This window comes from Carcharhinus amblyrhynchos, chromosome 13 (genome assembly GCF_965287045.1).
Source record: "Carcharhinus amblyrhynchos chromosome 13, sCarAmb.v2.hapA, whole genome shotgun sequence".
In the NCBI taxonomy this organism is placed as follows: Eukaryota; Metazoa; Chordata; class Chondrichthyes; order Carcharhiniformes; family Carcharhinidae; genus Carcharhinus; species Carcharhinus amblyrhynchos.
The window spans coordinates 32943251-32968624 of NC_137336.1; the positions used below are offsets into that span (position 1 = coordinate 32943251).

General features: G+C 43.9%; 1 protein-coding gene across 1 annotated transcript in view; it reads left to right on the plus strand.

The window, feature by feature from the left end:
• Positions 1 to 1560: 1560 nt before the first annotated feature.
• Positions 1561 to 25374, plus strand: part of LOC145351657 (testican-1-like) — a 363693-nt gene continuing 339879 nt past the window's right edge. Inside the window, exons 1-3 of the mRNA XM_080201217.1 lie at positions 1561 to 1724; positions 6615 to 6738; positions 22888 to 22977. Of these exons, the coding sequence (XP_080057343.1) occupies positions 1561 to 1724; positions 6615 to 6738; positions 22888 to 22977 (378 nt within the window). The remainder of the gene's footprint in view (positions 1725 to 6614; positions 6739 to 22887; positions 22978 to 25374) is intronic.

Below are 25374 nucleotides of genomic sequence, written 5' to 3' on the forward strand. Positions count from 1 at the left end.
ATGGGAACCTAAAGTGCTCTATTCATAATCAGGGAAATGCTTGTGTATGAATTTTGAGCTGTTAGGCAGGACTGTGGGGCTGGGACCACTTCAGGTTTCTAAGCCTGCCTATGACGGGAAACAGAAATGGGCCCCAAGTTTCATGGGAGTGATGATGTAATTGATATGGAGGCCGGTTTGGTGGCTAGTTGGTGGCTGCAGAGTTATGACTGTTGTGAATACAAAGTGAACTCTCAGGGGTGGGGTGGGGGGAAGTGGGGTGGGTTGGTACTTCATTTCCACAGCATCTTAGGAGAGCCAGCAGGCTGGAACCTGGGCCAGGGGAGCCCCTCGATTTTCTGACATCCATCCAGAGGTGATGCTGGATATAGGAGGGAGAGGAGGGAGATCCTCTCACCAAATGGTTGGCAGGAGAAGGCCAGCTACACAGGCCAAGTCAACGTGGATAGACATTGTTTAATGACCTGATGTACTCTGGCAGTGTGAGTGCTATCCTCAAGCCCCAGGACGGGTCTCTGCGTACTTATCCTCCAGTGGACAAATCAGCTAAAGAGTATAAGGGCGCTCCTTCTCACTCCCTATCACTCCTGAACTTTGAAGTGTACTAGGGAACCTATTGATCCCTCAGAATGACTCAGAGCCCTCGTGTTGTTGAGGGGAGCAGCATGAAACATGGAACTTTAAGGAGTAGGAGTCAGGAGCAAATAGCATTGACCATAAGGGTTGGCAGTCCTTTATATCATTCTCTTTTCCCTCACATAATGCCCGAGAGAGGGCTTAAATGGTAGCAAGGTACCATACTATACAGATCATCACAATAATGTGCTGCTTAATGTTGTGACTTTTAATAGATCTGAAACATCGTCTCCGCAGATACTGCCTCTATTTCCATCCATTTTATTTCTGAGTTCTAGCATCCACATCATTTCAGTTGTGCATTAGAATTGAACCAGGAATGTTTCTGATCTTTGCAGATCAGCTACTCCACTGGACATAATCTTGTTGAGCAATCAGAAGAACTAATTCTTTTGTTTTGTTGTGATCCAATCTGGAACAAAATGTTGTCCATGTTCTGAATAAGTTTTTGACTTGTAGCTTTTACATCATGTCGTGCATCGTAAAACTGCCTCTTTACTGCCCCCCCCTGTTGGGCAGATGTAAATTAAGTTTGTTGAATAACGGCTGCCTGTGGTTGAGTATGTGCTCATCTCCTCTCAGTGCAACACGCAACAGAGAGCTGACAACAAGGCTGGGACGGAATCCTTTTTGACATTTCATTTGAGAAATGAAGGACCAAGGAACATTGTGTCACACCTTTTGGAACTCAAGTTGATTTTGAGGCAGTTTGAGCGGTTTGAATTATTGCTTTTCTTTTGTTCACGCGGAGCTTTGAGTCAGTGTGACACATGATTGATTACGGAAACAAAGACATAAAATACATATTTGGAGACAATGGGGGAAAAATTTAATCCTAACAGAGAGGACTGTGTGTAATTTTAAAGAACATGGCTGTAAAAGAATAAAATAAGAGTTGAGGACAAAGTAAATGTTTTTCTCATCATGACGGAACCAGTTGGTTTTGATGTGGTGTCTAACCATGTAGCCACTATGGAAGATACTGAAGTTAATGAAATTCTGGACTCAAATTATGGCATAACCAAGAATGAGGTTGCACTGTGTGGGGAGTTGCATTCTGTGAAAGGAAGCAGTTGCCAAGTGGAACAGTAGCAGTTTACATTTTCAGGTCACAGAATCTCTTTTGATACTGTGGGTATGGCGCAGACTTAGAAATCAACCGCGGAGAGACATGTTTGCAGGCGGCCTAAAGGACAATAAATTACAGGAAAGGTGAAGACCTGAGGTGAAAGGAGACCTATGATGAGGCCACAGGCTTGGAAACAACAGGAAGAAATAGTCACGGGTGCCAAGGGAGTTCTTTACCTTGGCTAGCGGAACTGGTACACCAGGTTTCAGCAGAATTCAGGCCACAGCATTCAAGGTCACAGAGTCAAGAGGGCACCCGCAGCTATGTCTTTTCTGTCGTTTCCATGCCTGTGGCCTCATCATAGGCCTCCTTCCACCTCAGCTTTTCGCCTTTCCTCAAAAGCTTGGCACAGAGTCAAGAGTCGGAAAGTTAGATGCTAGCATTGCTATTGTAGTCACTGGCAATCCATTCCACACCCATTCCACCTCTCTCCTCCTCTCCCCCCCCGCCCCCACAACCACTCAGAGGGAAGATTGGGTATGAACAAGGAAGTTTCTCACAAGGGGGGTAATTTTCCAACCCATGTTATCTGTCAAAATGTCAATGCCTGTGGGAAAGTTGGTCATGTATATCCGGCCTGCAGGAGTAGAGGAAACATCATAAAGCTCCAGTTCACGGTTGGATACAGGTTGTAGCAATACTCACTAATTCAATGTTGTGGCAGATCAAAAGCTAATCCAGGAGCCTGAATATCCTTGAATGTGCATGTGATGGATATGGAAGCTGGAAGGTCAAGAATTGTATTCAATCAGAGAACAAGAAAGCAGCATCAGGGGACAGCAGGCCTGACTCCATCCTACACCTGGTCCCTCTTCCCCTCAGAACCAAGCTAATGGAAATGGAAGAAGATGTCCCGACAGAAAGAAACCAGGTTGGTTAATTGAAGGAATGTAGTAAGGGAGACAGATTGGTCTTTTCATTATCTCTTGTCAAATTATTTCTTTTGTTAAAAGCATACTGGGATTCAGGAAAACTTCTTTTAGGTGTAAGGTTCTCTAGTCATATCGATCACATGTTTTCAATGTGATCAAAGTGACAAGTATGCAACCCACCTGGTAAATTTCAGCTACTGTCGATATTGATTTTGTATTCTGAGAAATTATGTCTGTCTATCATTTTGCATTTTGACATGCAAGTTGTATTTTTTTAATGGGGAAGAGGTGTGAGTATATTACACCGCAGCCCTGTGCTGCCTTCTCTGTTTCTGTTGAAGACAGAAATAATGGCTGGCTGCAGTTGAGCTGCCTTGGTCTCTTCTCCGTGCAACATACAACACATCGCTGCTGTCATCTCCTTAATGAAGTTCTTCAGAATTAAGAATGCAATTTGCCAGTCTGGATTTTCATTTGAAAACTTCACATTTTAGATGGTTGCCTCTTCTTCAATTACAGTAAGAATAGTTTTATGTCAGCAGCTAAAAAGCCTTCATGTTTTTCGGAGGGGTGATTTTGAGCCCACGTTCCCTCTGACCGTGGGAATGGTGGCACAGCCAAAATCTGGAATATACGATTTGCGCTGGTGAGTTTCCGAGTGGATCTTTCCGGCCCCTCGACCATAAAACACAGGAACAAAAATTAGGCCACTCTGCCCTTCAAGTCTGCTCTGCCATTCAATCTTGGCTGATTTTTCTTTTCATCCTCATTCTCCTGCCTTTTCCCCATAACCCCCAACCCCCTTATTAATCAAGAACCTGCAGCGGGAAACGTGCCGTGGGACCGCAGAAAGCTCATTTTAATACATTAGCATGTCATTAGCAAGCACTCTTTCTGGGATATTCAGTGGGCTCCGCTAAAACATCATTTACAACAGGTCTACGTAAGCGCAAAGTTTGGAGGTGAATGCTCAGGTTGCCAGAACCCTGTAGGGTGTGCACTGCTCAGGCAGCACCGGAGAGGACACGGGGGAGAAAGCTCAATGTGGAGCCGGGGGAGGCGGGTTGGGGGGTGGGGGGGAACGGTGCGGTCCTAGAATCACCTTTTCAGGGAGAAGGGTTGGAGGGATTGCTTGCAGACCCTACCTTCCTTTCATTGTCGGAGTGCATGTTGTTTTACAGGGGATGTGAAGTTGGTATGCAGGCAGCACTTCCCATGTCCTCCTTCCTGGGCTTCTGTTCATAATCGCACCTGAGGGAGCTCCCTCCCTTAGGTGGGGGCTGACAAAGAGGTTGGAGGGCTTGAAAACTTGGAGGCTCAGCACTGAGGGCAATGGTGAGTAACCCGGGGTGAGGCTCCATGACAGGCCGGGCTGTCAGGGCAGAGTGGGAGGTTTCAGAAATGGGCTGCACCTCACTTCATGGCCTGAAGGGCCTCGCACTCAGGGGGAGAATGACTGCAGTGTAATTGGAACCCACACTCAGGCAGTAGTATGAGGTCAAAGGGGAGAAGCTGCCCTGGCAACCCAAAACCAATTGTCAGGGTTTCTTGCGTGTAACAGTAAATCTCACTGGGTCATGGAAGGCTGCTCAGCTCGGCACGTCTTGTCTCCTGGGAGAAACAGGGTGCCCTCTAGGAATGCTCTGGATCTGCTAATTGTTGGCCCTTCACGATTCAGCTGCGCCTCATCTGCCACAAGAGGAAGACACTTGGCTGGCCTCCCCTGACTATTGATTGTACCATTAAACAGCACAGCCATTTAGTGGAGCCACCTTTTAAGACTTTGCAAGCATATATCTCAGACATTGAACTCCCCAGAGAGGCTGCAACATTACACAGATAACACTGATGTGAGCCCCTATGCAAGGTATGATGGTTATGTCTATCATCATGCACCCAATCGAAACTCCAGAAATTGCGACGCTGTCTTCTTGCCAGCCATCTCCTGCATCCATTGTGGAAGGAGTGCTGGATAGCTGTTTATATGGCACTTCCCAGTGCCTGCAGGACTGCTGAATCTGAGAAATTACTCATGGGCATAAAAATTATTGCTAATGAGGCATAAGATTTGGCCCGAAAATGCGCCGTCGGCAGGAATCATTCCACTTTTCGCACCCGATCCAACACTCTGCCATTTTTTGTAAGATTTTGTTTAATTTTTTTTGGTGGCCTTGAGGAACTGCTATCTGGAAAATGCCTTTGCTGTGTACATTCCATGCAATGTAGGAGGATATATTTTTACTGGCAATAACTGGAGTTGTTATGGTTAACAAGATAAAAATAACAATATGATAGCAAGAGTTTTTCAGGACATTTGCCTCTTCAGTATCAGCTGCTGGCAAGATAGGATTGTACTATCCTTCATTACTTTGTGCTTCGGTAGAGGTTGACAGCAGAACCAAAACTGGGGAGCGAAGGATTTGATACCTGCCACTACAGGTATCTTTCTCCATTGATTGAACAACACTTTGCTTGGTTGCTTTTCTTCTTTTCCCCGTCATCAGGTTGGCTTTGCTTTTAGAAGCGTACACTGTCTGCGGTGGAGACTGGATATAATTACTATTACCAAAGCTAAACTCAACACTTGTATGTCTGCAGTAAGTGGTATCTGCTTTGACAAAATGCCTGCTGTGGGGAAAATGTTGCCCAGAGTTTTTGGCTTTCTAAAATTGGTATATTTTTCGAACCTATGGCTCTGAAAATAATTAAATATTTAATCTCTGTTAACTACTCTCTGAAGTGACCTTGAAAACCAGTCAGGTATATTCAAGAAGGTCGCTCTTAAGAGAATTAATGCTGGCCTTGCTAGGACAATCACAGTCCATGTTTGAATAAAATTGGCCTGGGCAAAAATATTTGCTACAGTCATGGAAGTGTGTCAGTGTCCATTTATATTAGCGTTATATTCTCCACCCCCAAATTCCATTGTTAGATCTTGGGAAATGAATTTGCCAATTCTATAAGAACATAAGAACATAAGAAATAGGAGCAGGAGTAGGCCATCTAGCCCTTCGAGCCTGCCCCGCCATTCAATAAGATCATGGCTGATCTGTCGTGGCTCAGTTCCACTTTCCCGCCCTCTCCCCATAACCCTTAATCCCCTCGCTTATCAAAAACTCATCAACCCGCGTCTTAAAAATATTTAGCGAGGCAGCCTCCACCACTTCAACGGGCAGAGAGTTCCAGAGATTCACCACCCTTTGAGTGAAGAAGTTCCTCCTCAACTCCATTCTAAACCGCCCCCCCTTTATCTTGAGGCTGTGCCCCCTAGTCCTACTGTTCTTTCTGAGCGGGAAGAGTCTCTCCACCTCTATCCTATCCATCCCATTCATCATCTTATATGTCTCAATGAGGTCTCCCCTCATTCTTCTAAACTCTAACGAGTACAAGCCTAGTTTATTCAGCCTCTCCTCATAGCTCAACCCCCTCAACTCCGGTATCAGCCTAGTAAACCTCCTCTGCACTCCCTCCAAGGCCAAAATATCCTTGCGTAAGTGTGGCGACCAAAACTGCACACGGTACTCCAGCTGCGGCCTCACCAATGCCCTATACAGCTGCAGCAAGACCTCCCTACTTTTATATTCAATCCCCGTCGCTATAAAGGCCAGCATCCCATTTGCCTTCCTGACTGCCTGCTGCACCTGTAGGCTGGGTTTTTGCGACTCATGCACAAGGACCCCGAGGTCCCTCTGCACCGTTGCATAATTTCATTTCGAATTGGATTCATGTTGAAGGAGTTAGCCTATTTTGGCACATCCTTGTGAAGAATGCATCCTTGTGAAGAGTTTTCCCATGTGGAATTTCACCTTAACGTTCATGGTTTTTATTTTGTGAGCCCACAAGGTTCTTCAGCAATGCTAAAGAACTGACTGTCACAGACGCTACAGTGTCATCAGTCATTGGGAGGAGCTGTAAGGGCGTGTGGACTGCACACCTGTTATTGCATATAAAGATGAAATGTTTTGATCATCCAACAGTATCTGGTCTCCTGTAGCCCACTATCGTTGCGATAACATACTGGCAAATGTTGGGGAGTGGCTCCGAGTGATGGGCAGCCTCAGGGCTTCAGCCCACGACTGTCTGTTGGTCAGCTCTGCATGTGTGAGCACTGAACTAGCAGTCTGTTGGTTTTTGTGATTACGTGCTATAAAAACTTGTAAAATTTGGTGTCTTCTGTCGTCACCCTTGCTTTTCCATGACGGACATCAAATCCTTGTGTTCCGTAAATCTTTGTGAAACATTTGTATTTAAATACTTAGAAACCCTGTAGTGCAGAAGGAGGCCATTCAATCCATCGAGCCTACACCGACAACAATCCCACCCAGGCTCCATGCCCATAATCTCACGCATTCACCCTGCTAATCCCCCTGTCATTAAGGGGCAATTTTAGCATGGCCAATCCACCTAACCCACACATCTTTGGGCTGTGGGAGGAAATTGAGCAGCCAGAGGAAACTCATGCAGACACGGGGAGAATGTGCAAACTCCACACTGACAGTCACTCAAGGCTGGAACTGAACTTGTGTCCCTGGAGCTGTGAGGCAGCAGTGCTAACCACAGTGCCACCATGCCGCCCCTACTTGAAACTATCACCGGTATTTCATCATGGTGACTATTAGGTTATTGGTGTTTTCTTCAATAAGCATTCTTGAATCTCTACCCCTCATTTGCTTAAGATTTTTTGCATGAATAGAGAGGACATTTCTGATTCCATAATGAAACAAAATCCAAAGATTATATGCAGTCCCTGCTATGCGCATGCAGAAGTGGCCTAAAGGAGAAATACTCATGCTAGCCATGCAAGAAAGCTACTCATCTCTTAAAGTACAAATTTTGAATTGGATGCACATTTAAATTTTTCACAGGAAACGTATCTAAGTTTGAATTTCATGTCCCTTTGATTCAGATTTCTCCTTCCCCATATTGATAAGAAATGCACTGTTCTAAATACCATTTGTAAAGCTCTTTCCTTTGCAGTTCTGCACACAACAAATGCTTTAAGAATCTAACTGGGAACCTCAGTACCTCACAGTGGACGCTGATGGCAGCAAGACATGACAGCTCTTGTTACTGCTGCTGTGCACCAAATGGACATTACTGAAGTTGGATGTTCAACTACATTCATGCCCAGGTGGCTGCTTCAGCAAATGAAGGAGCATATAGATAGGTTAAGTGAGTGGGCAACAATCTGACAGATGGTGAATAGCATGGGAAAATATGAGCTTGTTCACTCTGGCAGCAAGAGCAGAAAACAGAATATTGTTTAAATGGAGAGAGACTACCACATGCTGTAGTATACAGAGGGATTTGGGTATTCTTATACATGAATCAATCACAGAAAAAAGCATACAAAATATCATAAGCGATCTGTAAGGCAAATGAAATGTTGGCCTTTCAGCCTTTATTGCAAAGGGATTGGAGTACAAAGGAAAACCTTGCTTCAACTGTACAGGGCCTTTCTGAAATTGCACCTAGATTACTGTGTACTGTCATGCTCGCCTTACTCGAGTAGGGATATACTTGCACTGGGGGCAGTTCAGAGGATTGATTCGTGGGAAGAAGGAACTGTCTTATGAGGAAAGGTTGAGCAGGTTGGAGCAATACTCATTGGAGTTTAGAAGAATGGGAAGTCGTCATATTGAAACATATAAGGCCCAGGGGAAGCTCGTCAGAGAACTTGCTGAGAGGATGTCTCCCCTTGTGGGGGAATATAGAAATGGGGGGAAGAGTGTAAAATGAGAAATTCCCATTTAAGTCATGAGGTGAGAAGAGGAAGAGGAAGAAGAGTGTAAAATGAGAAATTCCCATTTAAGTCATGAGGTGAGGAGATGTTTCTTCATTGAGGGTCTTAATCTTTGAAATTCTCTGCAACAGCGAGAAGTGAGGGCTGGGCCATTGAGTCAGTTAGACAGATCTCTGATCGACAAGAAAGTTGAAGGTTATGGGGAGCAAGCAGGAAAATGGAGTAACAGCCACAATAGGATCAGGAACGATCTTATTAAATGGTGGGTCAGGCCGGATGGGCCACATGATCCCCTCCTCTCAATTCTTATGATTTTGTGATTCTCCAATCTAGCTTGGATGCAATTCTGTTAACATATTCTCTGCTGTGGAGTTCTGCCTTGATTATTTTTCCTTATCCTCACCTCTCTGAAATTACCAAGAGCAACAAAAAGGACCGGAGTTTTCAGTACCGTTTTAAATCTAACTTAAGCTAATTTTAAGTCCTCTTAATTTAAACTATCTCTCAACTCAAAGCTTGCAAAGAATGATTCCTGTGTTATTTTATTAAAATTACTTAATTGAAATGACTGCATGATTCAATCGTGTGACCAAACAGTGGTTTTTAATTAACGGACTAAGAAGTGATTCTGATTAACTCAAAGCAAGGGCAGAAAAGGAGACAAGAAAAATTAACTTTGGGTTTTTCTATTTTTCTTGTGATTTGCTTTTTTATTTGATGCCAATGCTCTTTCCTTCCTCCTCTCGTCTATTTCAGAAAATTAACTGAGGACAAAATGCTCCTGAGCTAATTGATAATTAATATTAAAAAGATAAATTTATAAATATTAATCACAATTACATCATTAGCTGACCCAGATTCGACATCAGCCTCTAGGATTGTATTAATTAGTCAATACCGACTACTATTTTTTGCATTTATCATTTTCAGGAGTTATACGTTTTTTTCAAAAAAGCTTGGTAGATTTATGTGGTAAGAATGACTTCAGATCTCGGAAAACAGTTATGAAGTACACGTGGAGAAGGTTTGGTTACGTGAGCCGTGGCCTTCAACACTGAGCAGTTCCATCGGCTTCTAGATTTTTGAGAAATTTAAATAATTAAATATTCATGAATACCACGGCTAATCAAAAATGCTGTGACATTATGAAAAAGAGCAAGTTGCTTGAACGAAATGGTTCAAAACCTTTACAGACAGGGACAAAAATCCACCTGCTTCAAGTTAGTGCTACCAGAACAGAGTCCTCGCAATGTTAAAACATAACTCATTAGCCTAGCATCGCTTTAATAAGGATATGCCTAAAGCTAAATCACAACCAATGAATTGGCACCAGTTTGTGCGAACTGAGGTAGATTGGAGCTGTGGACAGCCTTTAGCCAGAATTTTACCGGGGGCTGGCGAGGCTTGGAGAACGGCTTCCTCTGTTGGCTTCAAGTGGCATCGTACAAACCTCAGACTGGTAAAATTCCGCCCTGTGTGTGCTTGCTATTTTATAGAATTTTTATGGATAAAATATGATGCATGATTCAGTATAGCTAGATGGAAGGAACTCTGCATTAGAACTACAAATAGCGTGCACATACACTCCATGGGATAGAATTTGACTTAGTTAATGTTGAAGAGATTTTAAATGTTGGTTGATGAATTGCTCAGCATGTGTTAAAGATGTGACAAAGCAATAAACAAAGCTGGTACAGAGTTATATTACTAAGTCAGTCCAATTCAGATTCAAGAATGAGGCATGTTGTGCAGCACCATATTGCACTCATCTAGAAGACTGTACTGTATCATGAGGTGGCCTTTGCAAAAAAGCAGAGGGACAAGACTGATCCTTAAAAGACAATTAAACAATGAAGAACAACCTAATAAGCTGGGGCTTTGAAAAGCTACCTCAGAATCATTGCCTTTATGGAGGAATATAAAGTAGTTAATGGATTAAAGAGAGTGAACATGAAACACTTTAATGATTTATCAAGATAATGAGACAAAAAGGCCCAAGTTCAGTGTTGTGAAGGCAAGTTCGTAGCAAATATTACGAATGTTTGTTTGCACTGGATGATCAGCGGTTAGAATGAATTACTGAGAAGAGTCCTAAGGTCCATGGACTCATTAAAGAAATTTATAGCCATTGCAATCTGAAGGATCAAATTAGATGGAGGTCAAAGGTCTGCCCTTGTTTGAAAACTAGATCCTGCAGATGCTGGAAACCTGAAATAAAACTAAAAAGTGCTGCAAGTGCTCAGTGGGTCAGTCAGCAGCTGTGGAGAGAGAAACAGAGCCTGGGATTTCGTGGGATCATGAACAGCAGCTGGTGCATTTCAAAAAGAGCAGTCTCAGTGGTGTATCATTATTCTGACATGCTGGAATTTTCAATGTGAAGGCATGGGATGGAAGTCGAGACTTCCAATTAACTGCTCATTAAGTTCCTTTGAAAAGCTTGTTAACAGGCAGAAGCCAATTTTCAATTCTCAAATTTGTCAAACCCAGACTTTATGCATGTTGGTGTGTAGCTGTGGGGGTTCAATGCAGGGAATAGTTAAGTATTTTAGAGCAAAGTTTTTTTGCCACCAGGGATCTGAGACAGTAATTTTCAGTTGGCTGTTTGGCCTCTTTCATAGGAAATGAAGTTGATGGCCCTCTGATCTTCTGCCTGTTCTCCTCTGCAACATAGCTGCAGGCCCCTTCATGGCTGGAATCTGCCTTTCATAGCATCCCTACAGTGCAGATGGAGGCCACTCATCCCATCGAGTCTGCACTGACTCTCCAAAAGAGCATCCCACCCAGGTCCTATCCCTGTAGCTCTGCATATTTGTTCTGCTAATCCTCCTGACGCTAAGGGGCAAGTTAGCATGGCAATCCACCTAACCCACACATCTTTGGACTGAGGGAGGACACTGGGGCAATCGGAGGAAACCCATGCAGACATGGGGAGAATGTGCAAACCGCACACAGACAATGACCCAAGACTGGAATCGAACGTGGGTCCCTGGCAAGTGTGAGGCAGCAGTGCTAACCACTGTGCCACCATGCTGCCTGGTGGCACAGTGGCTCCTGGCGGAGCTTGGCACCAGCCCAATCAAGGCATCTACATTTGAAGAATACATTATGTGAATGACATTGATTACCAGGGATTCAGGACCAGGAAGTTATCCCGACCCAGACTGTAATTCAAGCCCAGAGTTCGAATATCAGGCTGAAATGTTAACTTTGTTTCATTCTCCACAGATGCTACCAAAGCAAATGAATATTTTCTCCTTTGATCAAGCCCATTTTATGATTACATAGCTTCTTTGTATATTTATTTAAACCAGTGTAATTGAATTATAGCTAGATGTTACAACCAAGATTACCATACATTGCAGTCAGATCGTATCAATGTTTTCTAACGCAACTCAGGAGTTTACCGTTTTATCAAGGTGACCATGAGATACCTGCCAACCGGTAGATTAAAGGTGCAGTGTTTCAATGAATGTTAATTTAGTCTTGAAGGAACTGCTGGGGGCATGCATACCCAAAAAAATAAGCTTCAAGGTTTTTGTTTGCCTCATTGCTGAACCAGAAAATGCAGGAGTGCTTCTCCAAGTTCCATTTCAAACTGCGTGCCAATGTTGACCACAGTTGCACTGTGCAATCTCAGTGAAGCTATTGGACCTGTTTACCATGACCCTGCTGCCAGCCATATGGGGGAGAATTCAATTTCTAGGTCATGATGTCCAATTTGAAATGCCGTTAATTCTATTTAGTTTAATTTTCTCAGAGATAATGTAACTACTAGTAAAACGTCTCAGTAAAGATAAATCTTTCTCCCCAAGGTAATCTTACCAAATGTTGAATATTCTTCTTGCATTACATAGTAACATAGAAGATAGGAGCAGGAGGAAGTCATTTGGCCCTTCAAGCCTGTTCTACCATTCATTACGATCATGGCTAATTGTCCAACTCAATAGTCTAATCCTGCTTTCTCCCCTTAACCTTTGATCCCATTCACCCCAAGTGCTACATCCAGCCACCTCTTGAATACAGTCAATGTTTTGCCATCAACTACTCCCTGTAGTAATAAATTCCGCAGGCTCACCATCCTTTGGGTGAAGAATTGTCTGCTCACCTCTGTCCTAAGTGGTCTATCCCGAATCCTCAGACTGATTCTGGACTCCCCCCACCATTTGGAATATCCTCTCTGCATCTACCCTGTCTAGTCCTGTCAGAATTTTATAAGTCTCTATGAGATCCCCCCCCTCATTTGTTTGAACTCCAGAGAAAACAATTCTAACCTAGTTAGTCTCTCTTCATACATAAGTCCCACCATTCCCAGAATCAGCTTGGTAAACCTTTGCTGCACTCCCTCCAGAGCAAGAACAACCTTCTTGAGAAAGGGAGACCAAAACTGTACACAGTATTCCAGATGTGGCCTCACCAAGGCCTTGTATAATTGTAACAAGACATCCTTGCTCCTGCATTTGAAACCTCTTGCAGTGAAGGCCAACATATCATTTGCCTTCTTTACCACCATCATCCAGCTACCTAAGAAAAACCAAGCAGTGTGCCTTCATGACTATTGGCTGGTGGCTCTGACATCCATCATTATGAAGTGCTTTAAAGTTTAGTCATGGCACGAATCAATTCCAGCCTCCCGGACTACCTCGATCCACTACAGCCTGCCTTCCGACGCAACAGGTCAACAGCAGACGCCATTTTCCTGGCCCTGCACTCAACCCTGGAACACCTGGATAACAAGGACATGGATATCAGACTCCTATTTATTGACTTCAGCTCAGCCTTCAACACTTATTCCCACAAAACTCATCTTCAAACTCTGTGGCCTGAGCCTCAGCATCTCCCTCTGCAACTGGATCCTGAACTTCCTAACTCATGGACCATAATCAATAAGGATAGGCAACAACAACACCTCCACGATCATCCACAACACCGGTGCCCCACAAGACTGTGTTCTCAGCCTCCCACTATACTCCTTATACACCTATGACTGTGCAACCAAATTCTGCTCCAGTTCAATTTTGAAGTTTGCTGACGACACCACCGCAGTGGGTCAGATCTTAAACAATGCCGAGACAGAGTACAGGAATGAGACAGAGAATCTGGTGAATCTGGTGCAGCAACAATCTCTCCCTCAATGTCAACAAAACAAAGGAGATTGTCATCGACTTCAGGAAACTTAAAGGAGAACATGGTCCTGTCTACATCAGTGGGGATAAAGTAGAAAGGGTCGAGAGCTTCAGGCTTTTAGGTGTCCGGATCACCAACAACCTTCCCTGGTCCCCCCATGCCGACACTATAATAAAGAAAGCCCATCAACGCCTCTACTTTCTCAGAAGACTAAAGAAATTTGGCATGTCAGCTACAACTCTTACCAACTTTTACAGATGCACCATAGAAAACATTCTTTCTGGTTATATCACAGCTTGGTATGCCTTCTGCTGTGCCCAAGACCGCAAGATTCTCCAAAATGTCGTGAATGTAGCCCAATCATGCAAACCAACCTCCTATCCATTGAGTCTGTCTACACTTCCCGCTGCCTCGGCAAAGCAACCAGCATAATTAAGGACCCCATGCACCCCAGACATCCTCTCTTCCACTTCCTTCTTTTGGGAAAAAGATACAAAATTCTGAGGTCATGTACCAGCCGAGTCAAGAACTATTTCTACTCTGCTGCTGTCAGACTTTTAAATGGACTCATCTTGCATTAAATTGATCTTTCTCTGCACTCTAGCTATAACTGTAACTACATTCTACACTCTCGTTTCCTTCTCTATGAATGGTATGTTTTGGCTGTATAGCATGCGAGAAACAATACTTTTCACTGTATGTTAATAGATGTGACAATAATCAATCAAATCAAAATCCACCTACTGCACCTGCATGCTTACCTTCAGTGACTAGTGTACAAGGACACCCAGGTCCCGCTGCAGACACCCCTTCCCAATTTACAGCCATTCAGGTCGTAATCTGCCTTTTTGTTTTTGCTTCCAAAGTGAATACCTCACATTTATCCAAATTATACTGCATTTGCCATTGATTTGCCCACTCACCCAACCTGTCCATATCATGCTGAAAGATCTCTGCATCCTCATCACAGTTCACCTAACGGGGTATCATCTGCAAACTTTGAGATGTTATATTTTGTTCTCTCAGGCAAATCATTAATATATATTGTGAACCGCTGGGTCCCAGCACCATACTACATTATTGAACTCGTTCCAATCAAGTGATTACTATTTCCACATTCTCCTAACACAGGGACCACAAGTGTTGAATGTAGCATTTGACCACATATTGTCTCATTCATAGCACTTAATCTCCACCCTTTATATCCGTGCAGCTCTCTGTCAGGTGCGTTGAGCAATACACCTATAGTTTTAATTCTATTTAAGTGCTTGTTGTACATAACCTATCATTCCGTAAGGGTTTGATAAAATTTCATTGTCCGCTTTGATTCTGACCACTGTTAAAATGAAATTTGAGGAAAAAATATTTCTAAATTGCATTTTTGTATTAAAAGCCATTGAAAAGGGCATAAAACATTGGTCGGAATTCTCCAGCTGTTCACATCCTGCCGTCACAGAAGGACAGAGAATTTGGCGCTCAGCCAACTCTCTGTTCACTGCAGCGGGACAGGAGAATCCAGCTGGCGTGGATGGCCAGAGAAACCTGCCCCACGTCTGATTTTCAATCCCATTTTTGTTGGCTATTTCATACTATCTGTGCCGGCAGTCAGTTCTGTGAGTGACTAGTTTCATCAGACAAAAATCTAAGAGCGATGAAAGACATTTAACGATGAGTTAGATTTCTTGAAATGTTACTATTTAACAAAACATTGCAGTCAAATGAATTCAGCATGTTTTTAAAAATGGTCATGAGCACTTACAATGAAGCCTAAAAGAGGCAGACACTTCAGCATCTGCTTGCACCCAATTTCATCAGAAAATGTAACGTTTCCTACTCTCCTGTGTTTTTATACATAAAAATAAGTTGTTTCATAATGTAATGACTGTGCTGGTTTGCATAATATCTTTACAAGGCGTGTGGTGGAAGAAAGTATCCCTTTCAGTGTTACTGGAATTTAACTGCATCAAACTGTTAAATCCTCTTGAGTTATCATACAATGATATAACATTCCCAATAAAATGGTTTAAAGGCCATCAATTATACTCCTAAAGTGCATTGTAATATGATTTGTTGAATTGATCCAAGTACCTCATGGGGGACACAGTGGCATAGTGGTTAGCACTGCTGCCTCAAGCACCAGGAACCCGAGGTCGATTCCCAGCTTGGGTCACTGTCTGTGTGGAGTTTGCACGTTCTCCCTGTTTCCTCCAGGTGCTCCGGTTTCCTCCCCCAGTTCAAAAATGTGCGATGCTAAATTAACCCTTAGTGTCAGGGGACTAGTTTGGGTAAATGTATGGGGTTACGGGGATAGGGCCTGGGTTGAATTGTGGTCGGTGCAGACCCGATGGGCTGAATCCTTGTGCACTTATGATTCCAAGTAAGCAGAAATGGTAATTTAGAGTGAAATATCTCAACAGCAATGTTAGAAACCCTAAAGTGCAGAAGGAGACCATTTGGCCTATCGAGTCCACACTGACCACGATCCCACCCAGGCCCTACCCCCATATTCTTACATATTTACATGTTAATCCCTCTAACCTACACATCTCAGGACACTAAGGGGCAATTTTAGCATGGCCAATCAACCTAACCCCCACATCTTTGGACTGTGGGAGGAAACCGGTGCACCCGGAGGAAACCCACGCAGACACGAGGAAAATGTACAAACTCCACACAGACAGTGACCCAAGCTAAGAATTAAATCCAGGTCCCTGGAGCTGTGAAACAGTAGCTACCTTCGCAGGTATCTCAGGACTAATGAGTAATTGTATAGGATAAATATTCGCCAGAATCTTACTGCCCCACCTGCCACGGGAATCTGAGCGGGTGAGGGGCAGAATGTAGGAAGGTCCGTTGACCTCGGGCAGGATTTTCCAGTCTTGGGCCGAGCAAGGCTATAGAATCCTGCCCAGTATTTTCTTTAGCAACCATTGAAATCCATTTCCAATAAACTCCCCCTGCATTTTCCCCTCGCGTGTGACCAGTTTATTTATTTTCTCCTTGTTGAAATGGCATTTCTTTGTAATCAGCAAAAGATAATTACACAGTTAATTAGATCACTTTGGCTGTCATCCCTCCTCTTCGCAGCTCCTCTTTGGAGCAGATGTCGTTTGCTTTAATCGATTGCCCATAGTGCGGTGGTCACAAGGGGCTAATTGGGAGCAGAGTCCCTGCCAAATGTAGGCATTATTACTTTGTAACCTGCAAGGCACAATAAGGCCCCCACCCCTTACCCTCTCTCTCTCTCTCAGAGGATTTGGTAAGGATGTAATTTCTGTTTGGTAATTTCCACACAACTCTATGTGAATGAAGAATTATGAAAACGATGCCTTTATACTTCTATTAGATTTAGCAAAGACAGGAATTGCAATCCCTCGAAGCCTTTCATTAAGTGGCTGAGGCTGAATTTTTCATACGTTTTCAGGATTTCTATATATTCTGCGGATCCTTAACAGAACAGAGCCCAGCTGCTAAATCAGAGTTTAATAACCGAGAGACATGCGTGCTCGGTGCTGTGATGAAGAACTCAATTCATCGTGTTGTCATATTTCACTGGCTTGACCTCTATTTTGCGATTTCTTGGCTTCATTTACACGACTGAGATATAACCTCTCTCCCAAATAAGCACTAAATATTAACAGTGTTATACTTGTATGTTTGAAGTGAACCATCAATCGCAATCAGGACTACCTTCTTCCTCTTTCTTTTTAGTGTATAATACAGGCCTGAGTTCAGTACAGGTTGAAATGGTTACCCATTCCCTCTGTCTTCAAATCTGCTGCCGTCTTCCCTCTTCTCAAACAACCAGCCCTGAACCCCAAGTACTTGAAAGCTACCGTCCATCTCGCATCTCCTGTTCCTCTCCAAGTTCCTCCATAATGTTGTCGTGCCATGGGGGATCGCAAAACCCACTGGTGGCTGATTTGAAATGGACCTGCATCTTACTAATGGGATGCAGGTGAAGTCCCAGCTGGAATCTCCAGGCAGGGGAGGTGATGCCCTAGTGGTATTATCGCTAGACTATTAATCCAGAAACTCAGCTAATGCTCTAGGAGCCTGGGTTCGAATCCTGCCATGGCAGATGGTGGAATTTAAATGCAATTAAAAATTTTTGGAATTAAGAATCTATTGATGACCGTGAAACCATTGTTAATTGTCGGAAAAACCCATCTATTTCACTAATGTCCTTTGGGGAAGGAAATCTACTGTCCTCACCTGGTCTGGCCTACATGTGACTCCAACAGCAATGTGGTTGACTCTCAAGTGCCTTCCAAGGGCAACTAAGGATGGGCAATAAATGCAGGCTAGCCAGCAATGCCCACATCCCACGAATGAATTAAAAAAATTATAATTCAGGTCCAAAACTCCAAAGTGTTTTATGAAGCCTGCCTGGATCATAAGTTTTGTGCTTTGAATTTGGCACTTCAGGTATGATTCAAATGACCCATCAGGGAGCTTTTATCAAACGAAGTATATTTAAGAATATAGTTAACATGTATGGAAATAAAATTAGCAATAACTTTTATCAATTACAAACAAAAACAAAATAACCAAGATAATATATAACCCTGAACAAATGTACCTAAATTGTTCTAATCAAACAAAGACTTCCCTAAGACAAAAACCTTTCCACAGGTTTAACAAAGCAAAGACTAATGCTCATGTGATACTGGGACTGAATCCTTTGGATGCTTGCTGCAGTTTGCTGAGGCACAGATGAACAGCCTGGAGTCAGAATAACTTTCCAGAACACCAGGGAGAGATCCTGGTTGAGCCACCTGGATATTCTACTCCAGGATTTCAGCTAACCAGCAGAATATCCAAAACCAGGGAGGGAGATAAACACTTATTTTCAGCTTGATGTCCCTTCTAAATACAAGCTGCAGCCAGCCAAACAGAAAATTAAACCTTAAATTCACTAGAAAGGAAAGAAAAATTGTCCGGAATACATGACCTGCCAACCAGTCTTCCTCCTAACAATGCAGGGTCATAAAAGATCCCAGAGTAAAAATAAACACCCCATTTAAACCACTGAAATAGCAATAAAAGGACTTCCATCAGATGGCCCGGCAGCAATGAAATCAAAACTGCTTATAGCTGCAGCGAACATGATTTTTAAAAAAAATCTTTTGAAGGTGCAATGTCACAATGCCCAATACTCCACAAGCCAGTGGGAAAAACATGCCAATCCAGTCTGCAGCAACACAGCATGCAGAGGTTCGGACTTTCCTGAGAAATGCCTGGGTCTACCTCCAGAGTTTGGGATAGAGGATGCCATCAACCCTGGACCCTGTGGAGAATTGCATCTATCAGCTTCAGTGCCATGGAGGAGCTGCAAGTCCATCCTCCAGCCTTAGCTTGTTCTTAGCGGTCCATCTTCTGTTAGTGATGGTGGGACACATGTAATCAAGCCCACCCTGCCATGGAATACAGCACTAAATCCCTGGGTGCATAATTAATGAGGTCTGGGCTGGAAGATGTGGCATGGTTTCCCATTGGTCTCCACAGTGGGAAGCACTCCCTGTCCCCATCCCAGATGGGGGAATTCCTCCCCACCCTGTAATTTCTAACGAGCCTTGCTGCTTCCCAGCAGAGAGTTAACCATAAATTGTCTCACTCGTGGAAATTCAACCTAAACTGCTTAAAAGGTGGTTAAGGGAAAATCCAATAGTTGGCACTTCAAATCAACTTAGAACTCTATTGGCCCCGAAGATGAGCTTCCGCCACACACATCTGTGCCATCGCCAAGATGGCCTCTTTCTATCTCCACAACATCGACAGCTCCCCAGTGCCCTCAGTTCATCTGCTGCTGGAGAAAATGTTCCATCTAGGCTGTGCGGCTGCACAGTAACCCACAATGTTCTAGCCAGGGAACAAATGGGCTGCATACATGCTGCATACTTGCATGTTCAGTTGAACAACCAGCTGAAAGGGATAGCAAAGGGCAGCAAGCAGGTGCTCACAGAAACCAGAGGGAGCATTGGTTGAAGCCCTCATCCTTTCCTAGCTGCCTCTGGTCTGAAACATTCCAGTGAATTCCTGGCTGGTCTCCCACATTCTATCCTCTGTAAATTTAACATCAACCAAAACTCTGCTGCCCACATCCTTATTTGCACCAAGTTCCAGCCTCTGATCACCCCGATACTAGCAGGCTTACATTGATTCCCTGTCAAACAGGGCCTCCGTTTTAAAGTTCTTGCCCTTTTTCAGTCCTTTCAATCCTTTTATCCTTCGCCCTGCCTCGGTAAAATCTGCCAGCCCCACAACCCATAGAAGATCCCAGAGTAAAAATAAACAAACCCCATTTAAAGCACTGAAATAGCAATAAAAGGACTTCCATCAGACGGCCCGGCAGCAATGAAAGCAAAACTGCTTATAGCTGTAGTGCATATGATTTTTAAAAAAATCCCTTAAACTCAATCAAGTTGGTGAGATATGACTGTCCCCATACAAAACCATGCTGCCTTTTACTAACTAGTTCATTTTCCTCCAAATGTACATATATCCTGCCCCTCATTATCTGGCCTCTTGAACGTCCCTGATTTGAGTTGCACCATTGTTTACCTGTTCCTGCACCTGCCCAGGCCCTAAATTGTTCCCTCCCCTTCCTAAACCTCTCCAACTCTCTACCTCACTTTTCTCCTTTAAGATGCATCCTAAGCCTACCTCATCCTAGGTATCGTCTATGTGGCTAGGTGTCAAATTGTGCTTTAGAATGATGTGAACTGCTCAAGGACACGCTTTATTCTGTTAAATATGTTATATAAATACAAGTGGTGGGGTGAGTGAACCTCTTCTATCACTGTAGCCTTCAAGTATAGATGGTCATGAGTAATTTAGCTTTTTTTTTATTAGTTCATGGGCTATGAGCATCGCTGGCTGGGCTGGCATTTATTGCCCACACCTGAGGGCATTTAAGAATTAGCCACATGTAGGCTAGACCAGTTAAGGAAGGCAGATTTCCTTCCCTAAAGGACATTAGTGAATCAGATGGTTGTTTAGAATAATTGACCATCAGTAGATTCTTAATTCCAGATTTTTATTGAATTCAAATTTCACCATCTGCTGTAGTAGGATTCGCATCTGGGTCCCCAGAGCATTACACTGGGTTTCTGAATTATTTGTCCAGTGAGAATACCACTGCCTCCCCAGCTGTATGTAGTTTGTTTCAAGAAATATTTTGGAAATTATATGGAGGAACCAGCACCATGTTAAAAACTGGGTTTAAATTAAATTTTCATCAATTTTACTTTAAAAATACGAAGATGATTCAATTCCATCTTGATTTGTAGGAATGTGGGGAAAACAGTGTGGAAGTGGACAATTAGCATAACATAATATAAATATATGCTGTTTGTCTTCACAGCCCCAGTTTTAAAATAGCATCCTCTCCAATTCTTGAAGCCAGTTGCATTGTGTGAAGGGGTGTAGGCAATGGCAAGCTGAACATGGAGAAATTCTACAAGACGTGTGAACCCCAGAGTCCTTTGCGTTTGACGTCCTTGGTGAAAGTGATGAATGTGTTTGCTTTATCAAACATAGCAGCAGTCACCCGTTTAATCCAAGCATAGTCTACAGTCTGATTGATGTTACTGATATGCTCTGTGCAGCTTGAAGGAGCCAGAGGCACAGAAGTTCATAGCTGCAGTGACCTGGATTATCAGAGGCAATGCTGTACTAGCGGTGGCAGCTGGTCGCAGGTCTGGTTGCAGCATAACGTACAAGTTTGCCACTGCCTCACTGGAGAATTGAAGCCTGTTATAGTAATGTTCCCGTAAGATATACAGGTGTGTGCTCTGGGTCTGTCAATGCTGATGAAAAGGGGAAGGATTTCTCTCCCTCTGCCCACGTTAGTTACATCTCCTCTCACTCCTTTCCAGTTCAGAATCCTCCTATTCCCATTTCCTTTTCGATCAAAAAACAGACACAGCAGGGGGGGAATTTTCCCATCCCGTCCACCACGGGAATCGTAGCGAGCAGGGGTTGGGGGCAGACCGTGCAAAGGTATGTTGACCTTGGGTGGGATTTTCCTGTTTTGGGGCAAACATGGAAAATCCCGCCCCATGTCTAAAAGCCCTCGACATTTCAGAATATATAGTAATGAGTACAAATACTTCAAGATCAAAAGACCTACAAAAACGAGAGCTGTGATTCTCCCATTGTGTCCTGAAACTTTTCTGTCGGAATGCAGTGGGTGATGTGTGTCTCTGGCCTTGAAGAGGGATTTGTGCGTCCATCAGGAACGCACGCGCATCTCCCAGGGCCGGTGAACTGGCGTCAGTCAGACTATGCTGGAAACTGGCGGGAAGGCGGGTTAATAATTTAAATCTTTTTTGCATGTATGTGAAATATGTATATTAGTTAATTATTGGGACCTTTTCAGGTCTTGATTGAGTTTCCCAGCCCACCAGGAGTACTTCATTCTGGGAGATTAGCTCCCCACATTCGGGAGACTAGCAGGAGAACCCACCGGAATGAAGGAGGGAGGCAATCAGGGCCCACAGGGGTTCAGGTGGCAGGGGTGGTGCCCCTTCAGCATGGACACCCTGGCAGTGCCAGTCTGTGCCCCTGGCACTGCCCCAGGAGCAAAGTGCCCATTAGGCATCAGGCAGTGCCAAGAGGGCGGGGCCTATTGTGGGCAGGGCCTAGGGACGATTGGTGGGGTGGGGGACCTCGCTGCCACTCTGCATGGTGATCGGTCTGGGATGGAGGGAGGGCAGTGATTGGGGCAGGAAGGGGGTTGAGGGGGTGGTGTGGTCTGCCGGGGGTTTGCCTCCGGGGGTGGGGGGATACTGACTCTTTTGGGGGAGGGGGGGGGGTGGTGGTCAGCGAGGTGTGTGGGTCTTCTGGGGTGAGGGGAGTGGGGGGATCGTCACTGCTGGGGGAAGGGGGGGAAGGTGAGCTATACATCAGAGCGCTCCGGGGCAGCGGGGTCAGTGCTGACCAGGAATTGCTGTGGGGGCCGCGATCAAGACTGAGAGGGGTGGGGGCTGGAGGGGCAGCACTGCATGGTCCTCGGGCTGAGCAGCGATTTGAGCTGGCCAGCAAATGGGGAGACTGACAGATCGGGGCCACTGCACATGCACAGAGTTCCAGAACTATCAAACACTGGCGTGAATAGGCCCTGTGCCCCCAGGTTTTTAATGAGATTTCAGACTGGGACCACTTCAGTGCATAGAGTGTGGCGATTCAGGTGAGAAGTTGGGATTTAGAACAGTTCTCCCACCAATTCAGCATTTTTGGGAGAATTGCAGTCGAAGGCATTTCATGATAATGGAGGCTATCTCCAGTGCCTACCCAAGGTGGACCACAGGCAGTCAGGATGGAAATGGCAAAACTTAACCCTGATTTAGTTATATTCAGGAAGTTCCTTCCTTTCTCAGATGGTTGCTGAAGATAATTCACAGGAATTGTTCCCCAGCAAATTAAATGAGTTTGAAAATAAAACAATTTCTCAGTGTGAGAAGCAGACGGTATGTTCGATTCTATCTGCTGCGCCACTTTTTTAATCAGTGTGAACGGGGTGACAAATATAACAAAAACAGAATGTGTATTGCTGCAGAAAACTGTACTTGCTTTCATCATTGATTTCCAAGATTGCTTTTTCTAATTTTTTTTACTCCATTCTTAAAGTTACAAAGCCAGAGTGGACTGATCGGACCCAAACCCATTCCCTGTTTACTCCAAAACCAAATTCAAGTTCCATTGAAATCCAATTCATGCTCCCCGCAAGAGAGACAAACATGATCCAAGTTGGTTTGATAAGGCATTGCAGTCCATCTTGACGCTTAATCTTAGCCGAAAGGCTGAGGGGGCTCTGGGGTGTAGAGGAGAGCGAGCCAGAGTGCCGGACTATAGAGTCATTGCAGTGCTGGTGGTGATCTTGAGACCGAAGTACTCACATAGAGTAATATAGGGAATTACAGAGTCATGAGACCAAAACCATAGAATCTCAATGCAAAAGGAGGCTATTCGGCCCATCAAGCCTGCACTGACCACAATCCCACATATTTATTATTCCCGTAACCCCACATATTTACCCTGCTAATCCCTTGACAATTTAGCGTGGCTAATCCGCCTAACCTGCACATGGGCTGTGGGAGGAAACTGGAGCACCCAGAGGAAACTCACGCAGACGCAGGGAGAATGCGCAAACTCCACACAGATAGTGACCTGAGGCCGGAATTGAACCTAGATCCCTGACGCTGTGAGACAGCATCGCTAATCACTGTGCCACCGTGCGGCCCCTAAAATCTATTCATTAACTCTTTCTAAAATGTCAGACTTGCAGCTGAAATAAATGCAAAAAACTAGGATGTTGCAAGAAAGCATTAGATTGTACTTCTGAACAGTCATTCCAGAAATCCCAGCATTTTACAGGTCCCAGACCATTCAACAGTAACTTTTGAGTGCTAATAAAAAGCCATCACTCTGTATTCCGGCGTGGAAGCAAGTCATCCTCAATCCTGAGGGACTGCCTAAGAAGATGATTCAGTGTTGGGGTTACCGCTGTTTGTAGTATTCATTATCTTGCTTCCAATGACTGTCTGTGCATGCATGTAACCTATAGAGATGGTAAGAGGTATGTTTGGACTTGCTTATCTTGCATTTGATTTTATTTGCATTAGACTTTAGTTTTAAGTGTGTATTCAAATACTATTCCCGTGTAACCAGGACTTAAGTAGCATTTACTACAGGTCTTGTGAAAATGTGAATGAAACAAAACAATTTCATTGAGGAAAGCTTTATATAATTTAAAATAGCAATTTACTGTATTCTCAGCCATCCTTTGTCTCTCTTCTCCTCAAGGGATCCTAATAGTATTTGAATTAGATGCTTCCTTAAAGACAGACCTTGTATTCGCCCCATCACCGCCCACTTTCCTTCAGGAAAGGCGGTATCACAACAGAGCCAGTGAATCCGCACTGTTATTAACTATCTCTAGTACCCCACTACAAAATCTGCGGGAGGTGAAGATAATGTGCGATGTGGAGCTTGAAGAAGGAAAGCATCATTAAAATATTCAAAGTGCAAATCCTTTTGTCTCAATGCGCCTGTAGCCCTGCAATCGTGCTGATGTTGACAGGGACAATCCTTCAGTGAGGCTTCATTAGAATTTTTAAAAAGTATTTCTTATGCTGGCCCACACCTTAGCAACAATAGTGCATTCTAATCAAACTCGTCTGCATTGGATTTGTATGTACATGTTTGAGCCACAGAGATGTTTGGAACTAACACTGATATGGACTCGATAGATTATACTCTCGTAGTGGGACACAGCCAGAGAAAGATTAATGGGATATGGATTTCTGCAGCAAGCCAGAAGGTACAGCTGAAGTGATGAGCTCCAGCTCACCAGGGCAACCCAAGATTCAATATGTTCATCCACTGTCATCCTGTCTGAAACTCACCGTGAATGCATTGATCTTTTGAATGAGGCTAAAATTGGAATTACAGGAGTAGACTAAAGAAGACAATAGTTTGCACCTGTCTTCTATAAGACACAGTGAGCAAATCTGTTGAGCAATGAATTTTGTGCAGCACCATGCAAATGGCTTATGAAAATTATCTCAAGTACTGTCAGTGACCTTAAGATGGAAAATTCTCCCTCTCTGTAAAGCTGAACTAGAAACTGGCCTTTTGTCCTCTAGCAGAACTTTGTTAACTCGAAGAAAATGTGCAGCCGAATCAAACAGTCAATCAAATAAATAATGCTGTAAAAACAACATAATTGAGGACTTTTTCACTGAAGGAATTGCTTAACCTTATTTTCCAGCAATAAAATCCATCTGTTGTTTAGTAACTTAATACATCATGTGTTGTGCCTTTTCAATTTAAAGTGCAAATTAATTCGATATATCAAGTAAATA